The sequence below is a fragment of the Pan paniscus genome, chromosome 4 (assembly GCF_029289425.2).
Source record: "Pan paniscus chromosome 4, NHGRI_mPanPan1-v2.0_pri, whole genome shotgun sequence".
In the NCBI taxonomy this organism is placed as follows: Eukaryota; Metazoa; Chordata; class Mammalia; order Primates; family Hominidae; genus Pan; species Pan paniscus.
Genome location: NC_073253.2, coordinates 154253112 through 154271152, shown reverse-complemented (window position 1 = coordinate 154271152; position 18041 = coordinate 154253112). Strand labels below are relative to the sequence as shown.

The 18041-nt window shown below is 39.3% G+C and overlaps 1 protein-coding gene across 11 annotated transcripts in view; it reads left to right on the top strand.

The window, feature by feature from the left end:
* The window catches only part of EBF1 (EBF transcription factor 1), a 401593-nt gene that overhangs the window by 16124 nt on the left and 367428 nt on the right, over positions 1-18041 (top strand). For all 11 annotated transcript variants that reach the window (XM_055112837.3, XM_055112836.3, XM_008972405.5 and 8 more), the window contains exon 6: positions 10702-10770. In XM_055112837.3, the coding sequence (XP_054968812.1) occupies positions 10702-10770 (69 nt within the window). The remainder of the gene's footprint in view (positions 1-10701; positions 10771-18041) is intronic.

Genomic DNA, 18041 nt, shown 5'->3' with positions numbered 1-18041 from the left:
TATATATAACTCTGACAATGTAGCCAATACTTCTCAGAGGTAGTGAGCTTTTGGAAGAAAGGCAAAGATGAGTCCCTAGAAGGTATAAAATTCATGTGACCCATAGATGAGTGTCTTTATTTTTGCCTGTAATCAGACTGAAGCTACATTTGAAAACAGGCAAGTAGACCAAATTAACTTCCATGGCCTCAGCCAGGCTTTCCACATGTGAGGGAGTAGGCCAGGGAACAGCCCTTTAACTTGCATTCTTATTCTGCATAAAGTAACACCAGCAGTTTGCTCCCAATATATTCTGAATAATTGGATAAAGCATGAAGATGCCACTGTGCATCAGAGAAAGGCTACTAATTGCTTTGTTAACCATGCAGGCTCTTCCTGGCACAATGCTGGCCTGGCTGCTGACTATTACTGACCAATCTGTTTAGGGCTTCAGCTGCTGCCTCAGCATGGGTGGGCTTTATTTGCTGCTCGTGGACTTGTGGGGGAAAGCAACCTTAAAACTCTACAGGTGGAAAGAAAAAGGGCTTAATGTGCTTTCTGAGTGAAATCCCAAATACCAACTTCTTCTATGTCTACAGTTACTTATGGATATACAATTTTCATTTTTTCCCTTTTAAAAATATTTCTAACATATTATTCTAAAATATATAGGAGTTTCACAAGTTTTCATTTCAGTGATTTGTAAAACTTGTTAACTATTATGAAAATAGGTTGTTTTTCTCTAATTTTAAAACAGTAGCAGAACCCCCAAAATATGGCAATAGATTTCTTTATAAGATATTATTAGGCAAAAATTAATGTTATATTGTACATAACAATTCTACAATAAAGCTGAGTTGCACCTTTCAGAATTGTGAGTAAAATTCATTTTAGAAAATGTTAAAACATGACCTCTTTCTTCTTACTATCTTTTTGACCATATCTCTGTTCTGGCTTCTTACAATTAGCATGTCATTAGAATGAATTTTCCATGTTGTACTACATGTGATTCTAGCAAAATAGGAAACAGACAGGAAGATGGATCTCAACCAATAGGCCAAATAACATCTATATATCATAGATTTGCATCTCATATCTGCACATGTTTAGACTATGCTAGAAATCATTCTATTCTTGAAACATTTAAAGATATATTATGCCTTTCACACACAGGCCTACCCTCTATTAATGCAGTTTATATTTTTCTTGTTTTTAAAATTCACTGGTCCAAAGTACTTTATTATGCTGGTTGGTGTGCTTTACTGCTGATGTTCTTTCTATTTTTCAGAAACATAAAAATAGCAAAAATAAAATTCTGAAGCCACTGAAGGCAAATGATGATGTTTGTACTGCGTGGCTAAGAGGGAAAAGCCGTATTCAAAATGTCATCCTGCTAATGTTACAGATTACGGGTTTTCCTGGCTGCCTATAGATGTATAAGGGGTACTGTTTGTTTACCAGGCTGCCATGACCCTATTACACAAACCTGTCATCTATTGTGTGGCTAACAGTCTTTTAAATTGCAAATCTGATGCTCTTTAGGGGGCTTTAGGAAAAAAATTCTCACTTTCCACACCATCCTATTTCTCTTGATTTCTTGCCTGTTTTAAGTGGAAGTTGGGATGTGCTGAATTTGCACCAGGGGTGCAAATGCAGGCTCAATTATAAGCATAAAATTAGAGTCTGTTCCCCATTAATCAGGCTGGCTAATTGCTATGCACCACCATTAGCCATATGGTGTGAAAGACAGCTTGCTCTCCCCAAGATGAAATTTCTTCATTGCAGACATGAAATAGTGAGGGCCCTGGATTTTAAAATAGCTTGTTTTAGATATTTAATTTCTAAACAACTTTCTGCAGTGCTTTCTATCAAAGCTAACGGCACAATAAAACTTTGTGTTGATGTCGTGAAAGCTGTATATTTATAGTAGGTTGGCTATGGTGAAGGAGACACAGAGAATTTAGATCGACAAGACAAGGCTTGGTATGATTCTGTTTTGTTGCAGGCAAAGGGGAAAAAAAAAAGAAAAAATGAGAAACACCAGAGAATTGTGTCTCAGGTGGTTGCAAATTTTAAAAATCCATTGTGTTCTGTCTGAAAGGTGACCCCACTGCCTGGGCTGGCTAAGGGACTGGCCACCATTGGATTATATTATAATTATTATTACCACTCAGAGACAAAACCTCTTTGACTTGACATGGAGCTCTTTCTGTGAAATTCTGAGAGAGTCTCTGCCTGTTTGGTAAATTGGAATCTATCATATCAATCATCATTACATTTTGCTATACCTGTTGGCTACGCTCTTAAAATAATACGGCCCCACACACGATTTTCTAAAGCACGATTCTAGAAGAGATTTGATTAAAGGGCATCCTGACATCCTGTGTTTAAATGTGGATGGAAAATAAGAACTATGCTTGGTCAGTGAACCTAGTTCCCAGAGCTCTGTTTAAGAAAGACCTCTTTCCCTCATCAGTGTATGGTTTCTTATAGGACCATGAGTTCTCAGGGCTCCCTTGAGTTCCCTTTTCTTCCTTTCTCTGTTACTGGCTTATTCTGATTCCATCCTTCAGATTCCCACTTAAGCATGGCTTCTTCAGGGAAGCATCCCTGGCTCTCAGCCTGAGTCAAGTCCTATTGTTACGTTGTCCTGTAAACAGTGGTCCTCTTTTATCCATGAAGGATGTGTTGCGTGACCCACAGTGGATGCCTGAAACTGCAGATAGTCCTGAACCTTACATACGCTATATTTTTCCTATACATGCATGCCTATGATAATGTTTAATTTATAAATTAGACATAATAAGAGATGAACAACAATTAGTAATAAAATAGAACAACCATAAAAACAAACTGTATTAAAAGCTATGTGGATGTGATCTCTCTCTCCAAATATTGTACAGAATACCAGCCCTTTGGGAGGCCAGGGTGGGAGGATTGTTTGAGCCCAGGAGTTCAAGACTGCCCTGGGCAACATAGTGAGACCCCCCATCTCTATAAAAACTGAAAGAAAAATTAGCCCGGCATGGTGCATGCCTGTATTCCCAGCTACTCAGGGGGCTGAGGTGGGAGGATAGCTTGAGCCCAGGAGATCCAGGCTGCAGTGAGCCCTGATTGCACCACTGCACTCCAGCTTGGGTGACAGAAAGAGACCCCATCTCAAAACAACAACAAAAAAAATGTACTGGACCACAGGTAACTGAAACCATGGAAAGCAAAACCATGGATAAGGGGGACTACTGTCTGCTGTGCTTTTCTTTCATAGCACTCAGCACATTTGTAACTTTTTGCCCACAATCTGTCTTCCTTTGCTGGACTGATTGCTTTTTGAAGGCAAGGAAGTTACTGGGTGTTCCTCTGTCTTCAGTTTTCCTATTTGTGAAATGGAGGATAATATTACTTATCTCATAAGTTGGTGATTAAGATTAAATGCAATAATCCCCACAAATGCTTATCACAGTGCCTTTACACACAGTAAGTACTGAATATCTACTGTTATTATTAATAGTAGGAGTATTTGTATTAATAGAAGCAGTAACAGCAATATTTGCAGTGTGGGGCTAAGTACTTGGTGCGCAGTTGTTTGATGTGAATGAGGATAAAAGAACTTTGAATCAAAGTGAAATGTCTACCAAAACATTCATGCACTTTGTTCATTCTAGTTGTGGGAGTTAAGGATGTTTTCATTTATTCTTTTAGCACCTACTATGTGCAAAACACTCAAAAACGGAGAGCCAGGGAAGACTTCGTTCTGTAGTAGGGGAGCTTATGGTGTGGCCTGGGAGATGATATTGGTTGGCAGATAACGAGACTGCACTCTAGAAAGGGTTGAATGTGATGAGAGGTTGAGGCAAAGGGCTATGTCTATTCAGAGAAGGGAGGAAATACTTGTAGTTGGGTAGCAGGAATAGGGAGGGGGATTTTAGAGGGTGCATGAAGTGTTTGGGCACGTCTGTTTCAGTCCAGCCAAAATTTCTCTGTGGAGAGTCCTGCAGGTGGATGGTCCTGAGTTCTGGATCTGGAAATAAAGTTATGGTCAAAGATAACTGACTTCAGAGGTCGTTTCCCAAGGGTGAGAGTTGAAGCTATGGGCTTAGATGGGATTGACAAGGGAGGGAGAACAGACAGAGAAGGCATGGCTATATTCTTGCGGGGAATAATCACGCTTAGCAAGAAGGCAGGGTGTGTTAGAGAGTTCAGAAAAAGAAGCTTGAGCATACAGAGCATAGAAATAAAAGGAGGAGGTCAGGTACGGTGGCTCATGTCTGTAATCCCAGCATTTTGGGAGGCCGAGGTGGGCAGATCACTTGAGGCCAAGAGTTCAAGACCAGTCTGGCCAACATGGTGAAACCCCATCTCTACCAAAAAATACACAAATCAGCTGGGTGTGGTGGTGTGTGAACCTGTGGTCCAAGCTACTCGGGAGGCTGAGGCACGAGAATCACTTGAACCCAGGAGGTGGAGGTTGCAGTGAGCAGAGATTGTGCCACTGCACTCCAGCCTGGGTGACAGAGCGAGACTCCACACCATCTCAAAAAAAAAAAAAAAAAAAAAAGATTAAAGGAGGGTGTTTCAAAGAGAGGGAGTCATATAATAAGTGCTAGAGAGATCCAGATGGACATGAAGGCTGAGAAAGCACCAGACAGTCACTGGTAAACTTTAAGAGGAGATTCAAGTACATGCTGAGGGCCTGGATGCCCGTATTATGTGGTTGAAATGGCAAGTAGTGACAGGGACTCTTATAAGAAGGATGTCGGCAGTGAAGAAACTAACTCAGAGAAAAGAAGGAGCATCCTTTTAAAATTTTAGACAATGGGAAAACTTGATAATGTTTGCAAACTGAAGGAAAGAATTAACCAGGGAGGGAAGAATGGCAAATGCAAAACAGAAGAGGAGTCCTTGATGGGGCTGGTCCCAGGTAAGGCAGAATGAGACAGACCTGTGAGCTCAGGTACTTGAGTTAGTGTGATGAGGATGGATCACTTACTTTAAGACATGGGAGGAAGAGAGAAGATAGAAGAGCCTATTTATGTAATGGATTCTTTAAAATCAAGTCATCTTTATAACTATTAATAAGACTATTCAGATAAATCATAGATCTCAGTCTCTAGCCACTTTAGGGAAATAGGTAAGGCATCTTGTTTTTTACAAGTTTGAAATGATGCTTTCCTCCTGTTGAGAAAGACACTATTCATAGGAAAAAGTTCCTTGTCCCTAAGATGAGGATCTGCCGATCCCATGACTGGGAATATTTAGGTGTTTCTTGCTCTAGTTTATGAAGCTCTAGAAATACGCCACCTGTGTTAGGCTGGTAAGAAAGAGACTCATAAGTTCGCTTTTCTCTGGATGTGCAGAATTTTTTGGGAGACACACAATCCTGCTGAGGAAAGGGCTGCTGATTTCAGTCCATAGTGTAGGTACCACACCAGGTGCTGGCTACCTATGCCTGAGACTGGCCACATTGTTCTCCTGTCACTGGGGTTGCAGGTTCGGAAGGGATGTAAACAGTGGCCTGCTTTTAAAATCTTACCCTGGCAACAAAGCAAATTAGGAAACTCCAAGCCTTGCAAGATGCCAGCATGAGAGAGCAAATCCCAAGTCTGTGCCTGGTACAGTGCCCAACACACATCGTAGGAGCCTAAAACATAGTGCTTTGAACAGATGAAGGTCCATCAGTCACACAGTAATGAGGACCTAATTATCATTGTGATTTCTTTTATTAACACTGTCACTTTTTCCGTTAAGTGCTTTTGCATCTGTTTCATCTACGGAATTGTTTCAGTATAAACCCTCTTCTGCCTTAAACATAAGTGAATTCATTCTCCTTTCAGCTTTTCCTTCCTGGTTTCCTCCTGTGTATAGTGGAGGTTGGTGCTCACTCTTGGTCCTTCTGAGCTTAGCAGAAAGAACTATGGGCAGTTCTACCTGAAAAGGGAGAACTCACATGGGCAGGAAAGAGCATTGTGGCAACAAAGGAGAGGTCCTCACTCTGCTCGGCTCTAGGAAGCCACAGGGGGCTTGATATCAGCTCAGTCTACAAGAAGTCTTTCCTTCCACTGCTTGTGGTTGATTTTTAATTTTTAATGTAAAAGCATATTGCCATATAAAGCAGAACACTAGCCTGGGCGTGGTGGCTTGCACCTGTAATCCCAGCACTTTGGGAGGTCGAGCTGGGTGGATTGCTTGAGCCAGGGAATTTGAGACCAGCCTGGGCAACATGGTGAGACTCAGTCTCCACAAAAAATACACAAAATTAGCCGGGCGTGTTGGCATCTGCCTGTAGTCCCAACTACTTAAGGGCCTGAGGTGGGAGGATCACTTGAGCCCCAGGAGGTTGAGGCAGCTGTGAGCTGAGCTGAGATCACACCACTGCACTCCAGCCTGGGAGTGCCAAAAAAAAAAAAAAAAAAAAAAAAAAAAAAGCAAACCACTGCAAAAATATAAAAATAAAATGCATGTCTTCCATTCTTCCCCACTGCCTGTTCCACTCTCTATAGGTTAACTCTTTGAAGTTCCTACATTTAAAAAATATTTCCTGATGGCATACTGTGTGCCAGGCTCAGTTCTAGTTGCTGGGGATATAGGGGTGAACAAAACAGTCTATGACTGTCTTTGTGGGGCTTATATTCAGTGAGAGAGACAATAAAAGACAAATGAATATAAAATACAACATGGTGAGTACTATGAAGAAAAGTTAAGCAGAATAAGGAGCTAGAGTGCTCTAGGGCAGTCATTTCTTTCTTTTTTCTTTTTGAGACAGAGTTTTGCTCTTGTCACCCAGGCTGGAATGGCACGATATCGGGTCACTGCAACCTCCATTTCCTGGGTTCAACCGATTCTCCTGCCTCAGCCTCCTGAGTAGCTGGGATCACAGGCACCCACCACCACACCCAGATAATTTTTTTTAAAATTTTTATTAGAGATGGGGTTTCACCGTGTTGGCCAGGCTAGTCTCGAACTCCTGACCTCAGGTGATCTACCCACCTTGGCCTCCCAAAGTGCTGGGATTATAGGTGTAATCCACCATGCCCGGAGGGGAAGGCATTTCTAAAGCCATTGACATTATGCAGAGACTTGAATGAAGTGAGGGAGTGAACCATACTTGTAAAAACTGTCTCTTCCCCTCCCTCTCTCCCTTTCACTCTTTCATGCTTTCATTTTTCTCCCAGAAATGGGGCCATACTTTGAATAGTATTCTGCAACTTGGTTTTCTCAAGTCACAATATGCTGTACATTTCTTTCCATTCCAGTGCTTCTAACTCTACCTTCATTCTTTTTAATGCTGCACAGAATTCCATATACACATGTATGTGTACACACACATCCATATATGTACACACATATGTATGTATGTACACACATATGTATGTGTGTGTGTATATATATTTAACAGGATCATACTGTAGACATTATTTTGTAGCAGACACTATTTTGAGGTGCAGAACAGAAGCTGAAGTAGCCCATTTCAGGAATAATGACTATGTGATGCAGTGATATGACCCAAGAAACAGGAGACATGTTGGGCTTATTTTTCATACTTGGCCTAAAGTTTTTTTTGTAAGTGGTGAGTGAACTCCAGCCCTTTATTCTTTTTTCTCTACTTTTCTTCATTCTCCCCATTTCATTTCTATATGTCCTTAGACACTTCTGCTCTTTGCATCTGCCTATTTCCCTGGGTCCCTTAGAAAGGAATGCTTCAATTCATCTGGCTGCTCTCAGGGACATTTTTATTTTTAGATGATGACCGTGCTTAAGTGAAAAGGAAAAATCTCAGACCTGGTGTGGCATGCTTGGGGGAGGTGGTTTGTTCTACGGGTTGGGATGAGGTGCACCTTCCTTCCATCAACAATGCCTTGGATTTATCTGTCACCCTTTTATTCTTCTGGATTGTATTTGCCCCCCAATACATAACATTCATTCATAAAATTATTCATTTATTCAATCAATTAATATTTGAGCTTTTCTATTCTACCCCAGGCCTTATGCCACTCATTAGGTAAGTAAAATTGATAGTTTCTTCCTCTACGAAGTCTATGAGTTAAAGGAAGAGAAGAATAAGAAGAGGGAGAAAGACAGTAACAAAAAATACACACACATATATGTAAAAATATAATTTGCATTGAGTTAAGTGCCTTAAAAGGAAAAAAAAAAAAACAGGAAAAACCTAATTTAGATTAAAGGTGGGGTGTCAGGCCAAACCTCTCTGGGGAAGGAGCTATAGACTGAGCTCTGAGGGTGAGAAAAGATTGGCTAACTAGGGAAGGGTTGGAGGAGAGGCCCGCCAGGCAAGAGTCGGCCAGGGTCTGGGCCTGAGGTCAGATTGAACAGGGCACAAGTGAGAGGGATTGAAATGGGCCAGTGCGGTAGGAGCTTGGCAAGTTGGAGGAAGGGGGCAGAAGGTTGGGAGGTGGTCTGGTATCATGTCATGTCATGGATTTGTTCTAAGTGCAGTGGGAAGCCATTAAAAGGTCTTGGGCAGTGAGATGGCACAGTACCACTGACATTTGGAAAAGCTCACTCTGGCTATTGTAGGGGGTCAGAGTGGAGACAGAAAAGTAGGCAGCCACTGCAGAGTCCAAGGACTTGGATGGAGATGGTGTAGTGGGGAAGGAGAAAATCAGATAGGCTTGAAAAACAGACCCTTGTGCATGGTTATCAGCAAGCAGGTTGGAGGAGTTCCTGGAGGACATTTCTCCCAGGCAGGTCTGTGGGCAGCTTGCATTGCCTACTTGCTGTTTTGAAAAGGAAAATGAAGGAGAAATAGGTTTTCTCAACCGGCAGTTTTCCTCCATGGGTAAAGGAGACGTGGGCTCTGTCGATGGGCTGCTTTTGGAGACCTGCTGCTTCTGCAGAGCACAGGGCAGATTTGCCTGGACTTGAAGGAGGAAGGGACTGAAGAGGGTAGGTGCAGGGGGTGATAATGATGCTTCATTGTGGCTTTGGTGAGGCCAGTCATGAAGCCAAGTCTTTATACCCTTATTGCCTCAAGCCTGTTCCCTGGCATTTAGAGGTAGATACTGCAATTGCTCCATTTTACAGATGAGGAAACTGAGATCCTGTGAGGTGGATTACCTTGCTCAAGTTGACATAGGCAGCTCTTTCAGATTTCAGAACCAGTGTTCTTAACCACTATACTATTCTGAGAAGCCCATGAAATGTAGGTATAGGGGATCAGAGTTCAGGGATGAAGGAGTTATATTTTTATGTATTTTCTGGCATGCATTTCAACTGCTTGTACTTTCCACTGCTTCAACTACTTGTTACTTTATCTGTCTCTTAGATATCATGATACTTTGGTTTTTCCATCCCAAAAGTAGCAGTATATAGCAGAACTCAGGCCTGGAGGAAATAGTTCCCTCTGAATCAGAAGGTGAAAGGCTATAAGGTAGACAGAGTGGTTTTAGCCGAGGCTTTGACAAAGGAGATACAGTTCTTACTCTTACTCTCCGAAGACATGAAAGAAAAACAGAAGACACTTAAGAGTGGAGACTAATTCTCTTCTCAGAGGCATAGTTATGGCAAGAAAAGAGACTTTCCAATTTTGGTGAAGGACTCCCTACGCAGGAGTATATTTCTGGGTCCTGAAGATGAAGTTCAATATTTGGTTCTCTCCAGCAGCCCTCTAAATTTAGGCTGTATGATTCACTAAGTTGTAAGTGTGCGTGTATGTGTGCATCTCTCTCTGTGTACATGTGTGTGTGTAAGAGCAAGAAGTGCATATTTGCTTGTGGTGCTTGGTGAAATGTAAGTTTTGGAGGACCTCCCTCCCCATCTACTTCACTGCTTTTATAAGTATGCCCCTGGTGCAGATCTTGTTTTTATTTGCAAACAAGTTTCAGATGGATCGTTTTCTGTTGACCATTGTACTTTTCAAAAACATAAAATGTTCACCCTTTAGAAGGCATCTCAGTTTTTAAAAAACTGGCAGCCACAACTGGCAGGGGAGATTTTAGTAATAGGTACTCTTCGAGCCCATAGGCTGTTCCTTCTCTAACATAAAGAGCGTCCTCTCACAGAGCTGTGCTAACCTTTACTTCCAATGTCCATAATGCCCCCAGAAAACTTAAGTGAGGGTCAGAACAGGCTTTTATAGCCAGAGGAATGTGAATCTCCACTTTCTTTTATCTTGCCCCTTCCTTGTCTTAATTATTGTGTTTTACCTTTATTCTCGTGAAAATGGTTCAAAAGCAAACCTAGCTGTAGGATTTTTGGAAAGGCTGTGGTTGAAGGAAATGCTACCCATAAAGGAGAAAAGAGAAGAAAACGGAATCCATTTAATACAAAATGACTGGAGGGGGAGAAATCACTCATACCTCATTATTGATGCGTTCCACACAATTAGTGTGATCTTGAGGGAAGAACGTTTGAGCCACCCACAACCTTGAATATTCTCATTGGGTAGATGCAATAACAGTGCACTTCACAGTGAACTCTGCCAGCACCGCGGGCAGTCATGGGCAGACCCCATCTTGGGGTTCTGAGTCTTGGCTCTGGGAGAGCCCCTCTCCCCCACCTCCTTCTCTGAGCAGGGAGAGGTTAAGCCTGGCCATTAACCCATAGGTGACCCAAATAGAATTTTCTGTCCCAGGGATCCGTTGATTGCCAGGTATGGCTTTGTGGTAATTCTAGCATTTGCAACCCAGCAATTTGAGCCTTCTGTCTGCCTAAATGATGATTTTACATCGTAATGGTTGTACTAAATCCTTCGCTTTTGCTCCATAGCCGCTGTTGTGACAAGAAAAGCTGTGGCAACCGAAATGAGACTCCCTCAGATCCAGTGATAATTGACAGGTAGGGACCACTCTTCTTTCACTGGATTCTTATTCCTCATTATAATGAAACACCTGCCCTTGTGTTGCTCATGGGCGAGGGTTAGGAATGCATGTGGCTGAAATTTGCCTGTTGGTCATGACTTATGCTGTGCTGAGCGATTTTGATTCCTGGGAAAGCCATATGGAATGTTCTTTTAGAGGCCTGTTCCTTGGATTGCTCCGGTTTTTGTCTGATTCATGCTCCTAAAGGAATATATTTTTTCTTTCCTGACTTTCTGTGGCTCAATCCTCATGCTGTGCCAGGAAGCTTCAGAAATAAAATAATAATAGTTTGTGATTTATGAAATGTGGTTGGGTGCTTATAAATATTTAACTTTTATTTGAAAAATGTTTGAATCATTATCACTTTTAGCTACAGTAGTTCTGTTGGACGTAATCCATCTACACTTTAAGGTTTTATTTATGCATAAAAGCAGTTTAAAGAGATCTGTGAACCAAGATTTTCTACTGTTATTTGCCGGATTTGATTGCAGTATGAGACCATATTGTAAGTTGATTAATTTATCCTGCTTGTCTTAATTATTGTGTTTTTAAACAGATCCATATTACTAATCTGACATGACCAAGTAAATCACCGTAGAACAATAAATCTGTTTTAGTTGTTCGGTGTAATTTTGAGTCAGTGTGCACGCATTATGCAAAGTCACATTCCAAATATTCATTTTACATTTTAATTATTGAAATTCATTGTATGGAAACATGTATGATAAACCATTTGTTACATAGCATTACTCATTGAGAGTTAAATGGCCTGGAAGGTTTATAGATACTGTCAATTGTCAGCTAGGAAAAGAGCTAGCATCTTGTACTAGCTGGAAAAAGAGTCTTGCCAATAAGACTGACCGATCCCTCATTGAGGAAACCAACGGTTGAACACAAGTCCCTTTTTGGGTTTCAGCAATATTGATTTTTGACAACAACAACAACAAAAGAAAAAAACCCCATCTTTCTTTCTACCTTTTTTGGGCTTGTTTTATCATTTTTCAGTTAACAATGACAACAACAAAAAACAAGATATTTACTTCGCTTCATCATAATTTATGCCAAAAGATTGATTGTTGATTTTGACTTATGTGAGTCTTCAGGCATAAACCCAATTGATTGCCAAGAAGCTTTATAAAGGTTACATTTCAATCAGATATTTTAACTAAATATTCCTCACTAGTATTCACTAAAATATATATATTTTTGCTCCATATAAGAGTATTAGTATATTTGATTCAAAGTTAAAAGATGAGAAAGTTTGACATATGGTGATGTGTGTGCTACCTATAGAATTAGGATAACATGTTTATCTACAAAAGCAGATATACTGTTCATATAGTTGCTTTTTCTGTGATTGAACATAAGTCTCCAAATGAATAAGGTCACAAGTAAATTTAACCTTTATGCTGGTTTGTTTTATTTAAATTTACCTCTCCAAAATATCATTTGTTATTTTAAGCATTTTTCTTCCTTCTCTGTTGAAAAGAAAGTGTACGGATCAAAGGACCAGCCCAAATAGTCCCCAAAACTTTGAAACTATAAGCATTTTGTTCTGCCATGTAGTTCCTTTTGGTTTAGATGATGACAAGAACCTTACCTTGCCACCCTCAATGAAAAGACTTTTTTTTTTTTTTCACTTGTGAATGGGTTAAGCTTTTAAGTTCTTCGTTTGGTTTGAAGCTGTGACTCTGATATAGAAGGTTGATATGACTGTGGTTTGAATAACATTTGATTTTGACCTGTTCCTGTGGGTTGCGATGGCATAAGAAACTTGACTCAGCAGCACTGTAATTAGCCTGGCCCCTGTTTTTGAAACAGGATTGTGTTACCTGGATTGCATTAGTGTGGCTTCTATTGTTGCCGCTTTGCATCTGTCCCAGAAGGGTACTTAAAACCTTTTCTTGGCTGGGGTAGTTCAAACAATTTAGGCAAAATAAGTATGCACTTTATGCTGTTGGTGGCTTTGGGGATATTACTCATGACATTTATCCTTTTCATTTTTTTCCCCTTTTGGTTTGACAAAGTAGAAAACAGTGTGTAGCCAATCTTGGTCTCTTCAGATAGGAGTACTTTAAAAACAGCTGAAACTCAGTGTATGTGCACAAGCCCCACAGCATATGTTTATTCGCTGGCTGTTGCCATTGTTTCTGATGAACTATCTTTTCATGCAGTGATGCCAGTTGATATGCAAAACCCCATTTAGCTATTTTTATTTGCATCTGAGTTTTCAGAATTTATTTGTCCTTCAGGCTGCCAAAGGTTTTAAAAGCTCCAGTCCTGTCTGTGCTGATATGTGAAACTTCCATTCTTAACAGCGAGAGAAGAGAATAACAACAAGAGAAGAACTTATGCAAGAAAGGGCAAAATAGAAAAGATTTTTCAATTCCGTAAAATTGCTGCAAAGGGGAAAAAATGATGGCAACCGTGTTTGAATTTCATAGTTTCCAATTTGATTCTATATTACTGATTGCATAATATCTGTGTTACGTGCTTAGGGTTTGATTTGCTTTCAGATTTATGGATGCAAATCCCTGAATATTTTGTGAAAATAGGCTATGAGGCCTGCATTCAGTAGCAATAGTAACTGTTTTCAAAAGATGCATACAATATGCAATTACAGAGCTGAGGGTACAGGCCATCCTTGCGTTAGGATTTAGCATAGTTTTAACACGCAGTCAACTTTTGAGCACCAATAATTTTTAGCTCTCTTTGCTTGTCCTTCGGAATTTGGGAGAACACTGCTATTTTTATCAGTCAAAAGACTTTTAGCAGTGGTTATTCAGGAAAACTATTTATAGGGTAGAGAGAAGAGGCTTTCTGGTCATAGTGCAATCGTGCAGGGCAAGCTATTTCTGTGTTAAATTTTGGCTGTATTATTTGCTGCCACTGACTTTGGGACATCAGCCTGGCATATTCTATCAAAAAAGTAGAATTAACAAAATCAGCAGTTGCAAACTGTGATTTAGAAAAGGGGCTTCTATTATACTTCATCCTTATGGCATGCACAGACTGAGAAAAATATGACCCCAATTCTTTTTACAATCATGACAATTTGTCAAGTCACTTCAAAAAAGTTTATAGAAAAATTGCTGTAAATGCAGGAAGTGCACATCTGGAGTTGAATGCCAGGTTACATTTCTGTGTGGTGCCAAATAGCTTGATTAAGAAGCACATAACCCAGCCTGCACTCAGTGATCCAGATATTTGAGCCGCATAGACATGGGAAAAGTCAAATGTGTTATGTTTAATAGCAAATAACCAGGAACTAATAACAGCAGATTTCATTGTTTTTGAGGTAAAGGGCTATGTGTGGTAATTATTGTTAAAGTAAAAAGCAAAAAATGACTTCCAGTTATTGAATTAAGGTGGAGATTGATTTAACATATTCACACAGTAACTAATATTTGAATTTAAAAGGTTTGCAATAAACTTCATGTTTAGAAATTGAATAAATAGGAGTTTTATTACCACATTGGATATCCTTGTGTCTTAACCTTTTTCCTTGGAGTTATCTTAGTTCAATAAATAAAACCTCATTAGACTATTCCCATTTCAACGAGTTTATTAAATTTTGCAGGAGTAATTAGCATAAGCTGTGCTAATTTTTCTGGAAGACTAATGAGGGAGGTTCTTAATTAGGTTTACTTTGTAAGAATCAGAAAAGATGATAATGACAAAAGTCACATAAGGTAGTCTGAATTGGGAACCCAGTTTTTCTGCATCTATTAAAAAATCTTTCACTTTCTATATGGAAACTTTTTAATAAATGTCGGAACTGAATATATTAAGTATGCAGACTGTTATTCCATATCTGGTTAGGATGACCATTCATTCTTAATTTGCTTCCCCAAACTCTTTATTTTCCTAAACTATCTTTGAGCAATGACATGGATGAATACAGATGGTCTTATAAAAACATTTCTTTCTCCAAAGTATGCTGGAGGCTTCTTTTCACACAGACTCCTGAAGTTTCTGGCTAGATTTCTGTTGCTTATTTGCAGTGGGGTGGGATAGGGGGCAGCTTAATGTTTGTTTGTTTGTTTGAATTTAGAATTAGTGCAATTGATGAAATGAACCATTAAGTAAGGGTGACAATGTGAGCATCATTCCTTGTGCAATGAATCCTTATCTGTTAACAAGTGGATTTTTTTTTTTTAGTAGATAGAAATACTAAAGGATGAAATTCCATCTCAAATTATGTTCTCCTATTGGTGTGAATTTAGACCTAGTTTTTTAAGGATATAATGTAGCTCCAGCAACCTAAAAGTTTTGGGTTCCTCAAAGCCGATATTTAAAACGTGGATGTTAAAAGCTTGTCAACTTATGTACCTGTAAGAATTTTGAGTTTGTTTATTGTAATATTAACAGAATTACCATGCCTTTTTCCCCCATTTTTAAGAATTCCTGTATCTATGTGTATGGCTATGGGATGTAGGCCTTGACATGTGACATAAAAAAATACACAAATTTTGTAAAATGAAAAACCTAGTCTGTTTGGAATTACTTCAGGTCACACTTACGCAAGGGTCTCCTATAAAGGAAAAAAATGCCTGTATTTCTTTTTTCCAGATTTGTCTAAAGATCTTCCACATCTAGATCACTTCCATTTAGGTAACACGAATTGGGTTTGTTTTATGATTATCTGAAATAGAATGTTCAGTAATGAAAATATTAGAATGCCCATTTGCCTGTTGATTTTATATGATGTACATCATATGAACGGAAAAGCTTAACCATGTTATGGTTGCTCAGATAAACAAGTTTATTGAAGACTCATTCTTTTTCTAAGAGGTGTAAATTCTGTGGTAAGACTTTTCAGAAAAGTGCAGTGTTGCCTTATCACCAAGCTAATTTTCTTCATTAAATTGACCCCAATGTATTTATATAACATATATGCCCATATGTATAATAGGAAAACAATATAAAAACTTTAGAGTTAGGAGAGATCTATCTATCTAACCATCCATCCATCCATCCATCCATCCATCCATCCACCCACATACTTTTTACCATTGGGTCGGGTGTGGTATGTATTTGCCAAGGGTTGTAAAGGCATCTGGGCCTTTCAAAATCAATGGCTTTCCTCTGTCTTTTATAATCAGAGGTAAATTCCGATATTTATTTATTTTTTGTCATCCACATAAAGTCCTCAATTAACATGAACATAAATATATAATTTTATTACAGTTGCAAATGAGGCTTTTAGTTAGTTTCATGATTTCATTTCAATGCCCTTTCAACTCTTCTTATTTTGGTCTTCATCCAGTTTTTAGAAGGACCAACCACCACCAATGCATAATCATTCTGCACCATACACAAATGGCTGTGTGGGGCATGAAGAACCAGAGGCGTAAATGCATTTCTCAGCGTTCCGATAAACCTTTTATACCACCTGATTTGTAACCTTGACTGCTTGGTTAAAATAAAAGGAGGAGGAATTCACTCTCTAAAATTGCCCTAGGCAGGATAATTATTGTGTTTTTGGTTGGTTTGAGAGGTTTGCATTTTTTCAAAAGTGAAAAGCCAGCATTGACACTGAGCATGAATTTAAGACTGTTTATTAACCCTAGTGTGTTTAAACATTTGTCTTCTCAGTGGGAATTCATATGTGATTATTAGCGATGAGACTTATGTGAATGAGTATCATTCTAAATTTTATCACATATCAGATAATACCATTCTGAATATGAGATGAGCCCCGTACATTTGTGTGCAGTTTGCTACCGTGATAAGAAAATAACTAATACAATAAGCTAATAGCAGTCTATATTCCATTTGCTATCAGCTATTCCCAAATACACAACCAGGATACATTAAAATGCATTTCGAATACGCTGACAATGTATCATAATGCAAAGTACTTTTACATGGTATAATACTATTGCAGACACTGTATAATGAACAACAGTGGTTTTCCTGTAAAGGAAATAATGGCAGCAACTTCCAAGAAATGTATTTAACGGAGCTTCAGAGAATCAGTAGTGTGTATGTGTAGCATGGCCCGGGTATCAGCCCGTGGTGTAGGTTTTTAATCCCATGTCATCATAACTTTGCTTTTGTAACAGTTCTGGAAAAATACAGAAAAGCAGTACGAAGTCCTCTGTGTGTCCCATTAGTAACTATGCACAATCATTTTGTAATGAGAATATATGAGTATATTAAACATGCTTTTACTTTCCTAAAAGAAGTTGCTTAGAATGGGGGGAAAAACTCTCTCCAAGTGTAACTCTCCATTGATAAATTCCCCTCATTTCCTCATTTCCCTCTCCTGCCAGCACCCGGTTAACTCTCTAATAAAAATTGACCAGATTTAAAAAACTCCATTTAGTGGTTCCTGCGTAAAGAGATGGTATTTTGGTCACTTTAATTTGTATGAGATGTTATCTGAAATCGACCACTGATTCTTCCTTCTCACAGCCCCCCATCCCATTCCTCTCTTTACAAACCGCGTAACTACATACTATCCAGGACAATATAAAAGTGACCTCAATACTCCTATTGCAATCAATGAAATATGGTGAACAGTACAGGTTTGTCTTTCATTGCTCCCTGCCTTGAAAGGTGTGGGTAGAAGAAGAAAAATCTCCCTTACAAACTATTTCTCCAGTTACAAGTCTTTGTCCAGAAGCAAAAGAAGGTTTTAACGTTACAGTACTTATTATAATAGAATTTTAATTGCCCTAATCCTGCTAAAGTGTGAAGCTGAGTGTGTGTGTGTGTGTGTGTGTGTGTGTGTCTGTGCATGTATTCCTAATAGGGAGGGGAGTCATGCAAAAAAAAAAATCTTTGTTACATTTTCCATGGGTGGGGCAGGGGGTGTCACATATGTTAAATGATGCAAACTTAATTAAACTGATTCTGGGGAAGGACAGGCCATTGGCGTTCCATCTATGAAATGTGTACTCCACTTTCAGTGGGAACAGAGTGGTCTCCTGTGTGCTTTGGGAATTTCTATTTTTGAAAGTGAAGTGCTTGGTTCCAGTTGCAAACATGCCCTAAACCCTACTTGTCATGACTGAGCTAGACATGCTGGCAAATTATATAGCTTGATCCTACACAATAACCTCCAAAATGGCACTTGGTAACTATACCATCCTGCTAACTGTTTGAGGCACAATAGTTTTGTAATATAATATAAAGTAATGGTGTTAGCCAACACATCTTTAATAAGATATTGTTCGTGCCTTTGCCATATGCTACAGAGCAGCCTCTCACTCGGTGGGCCTTTTGATTCCTCTCAATAAG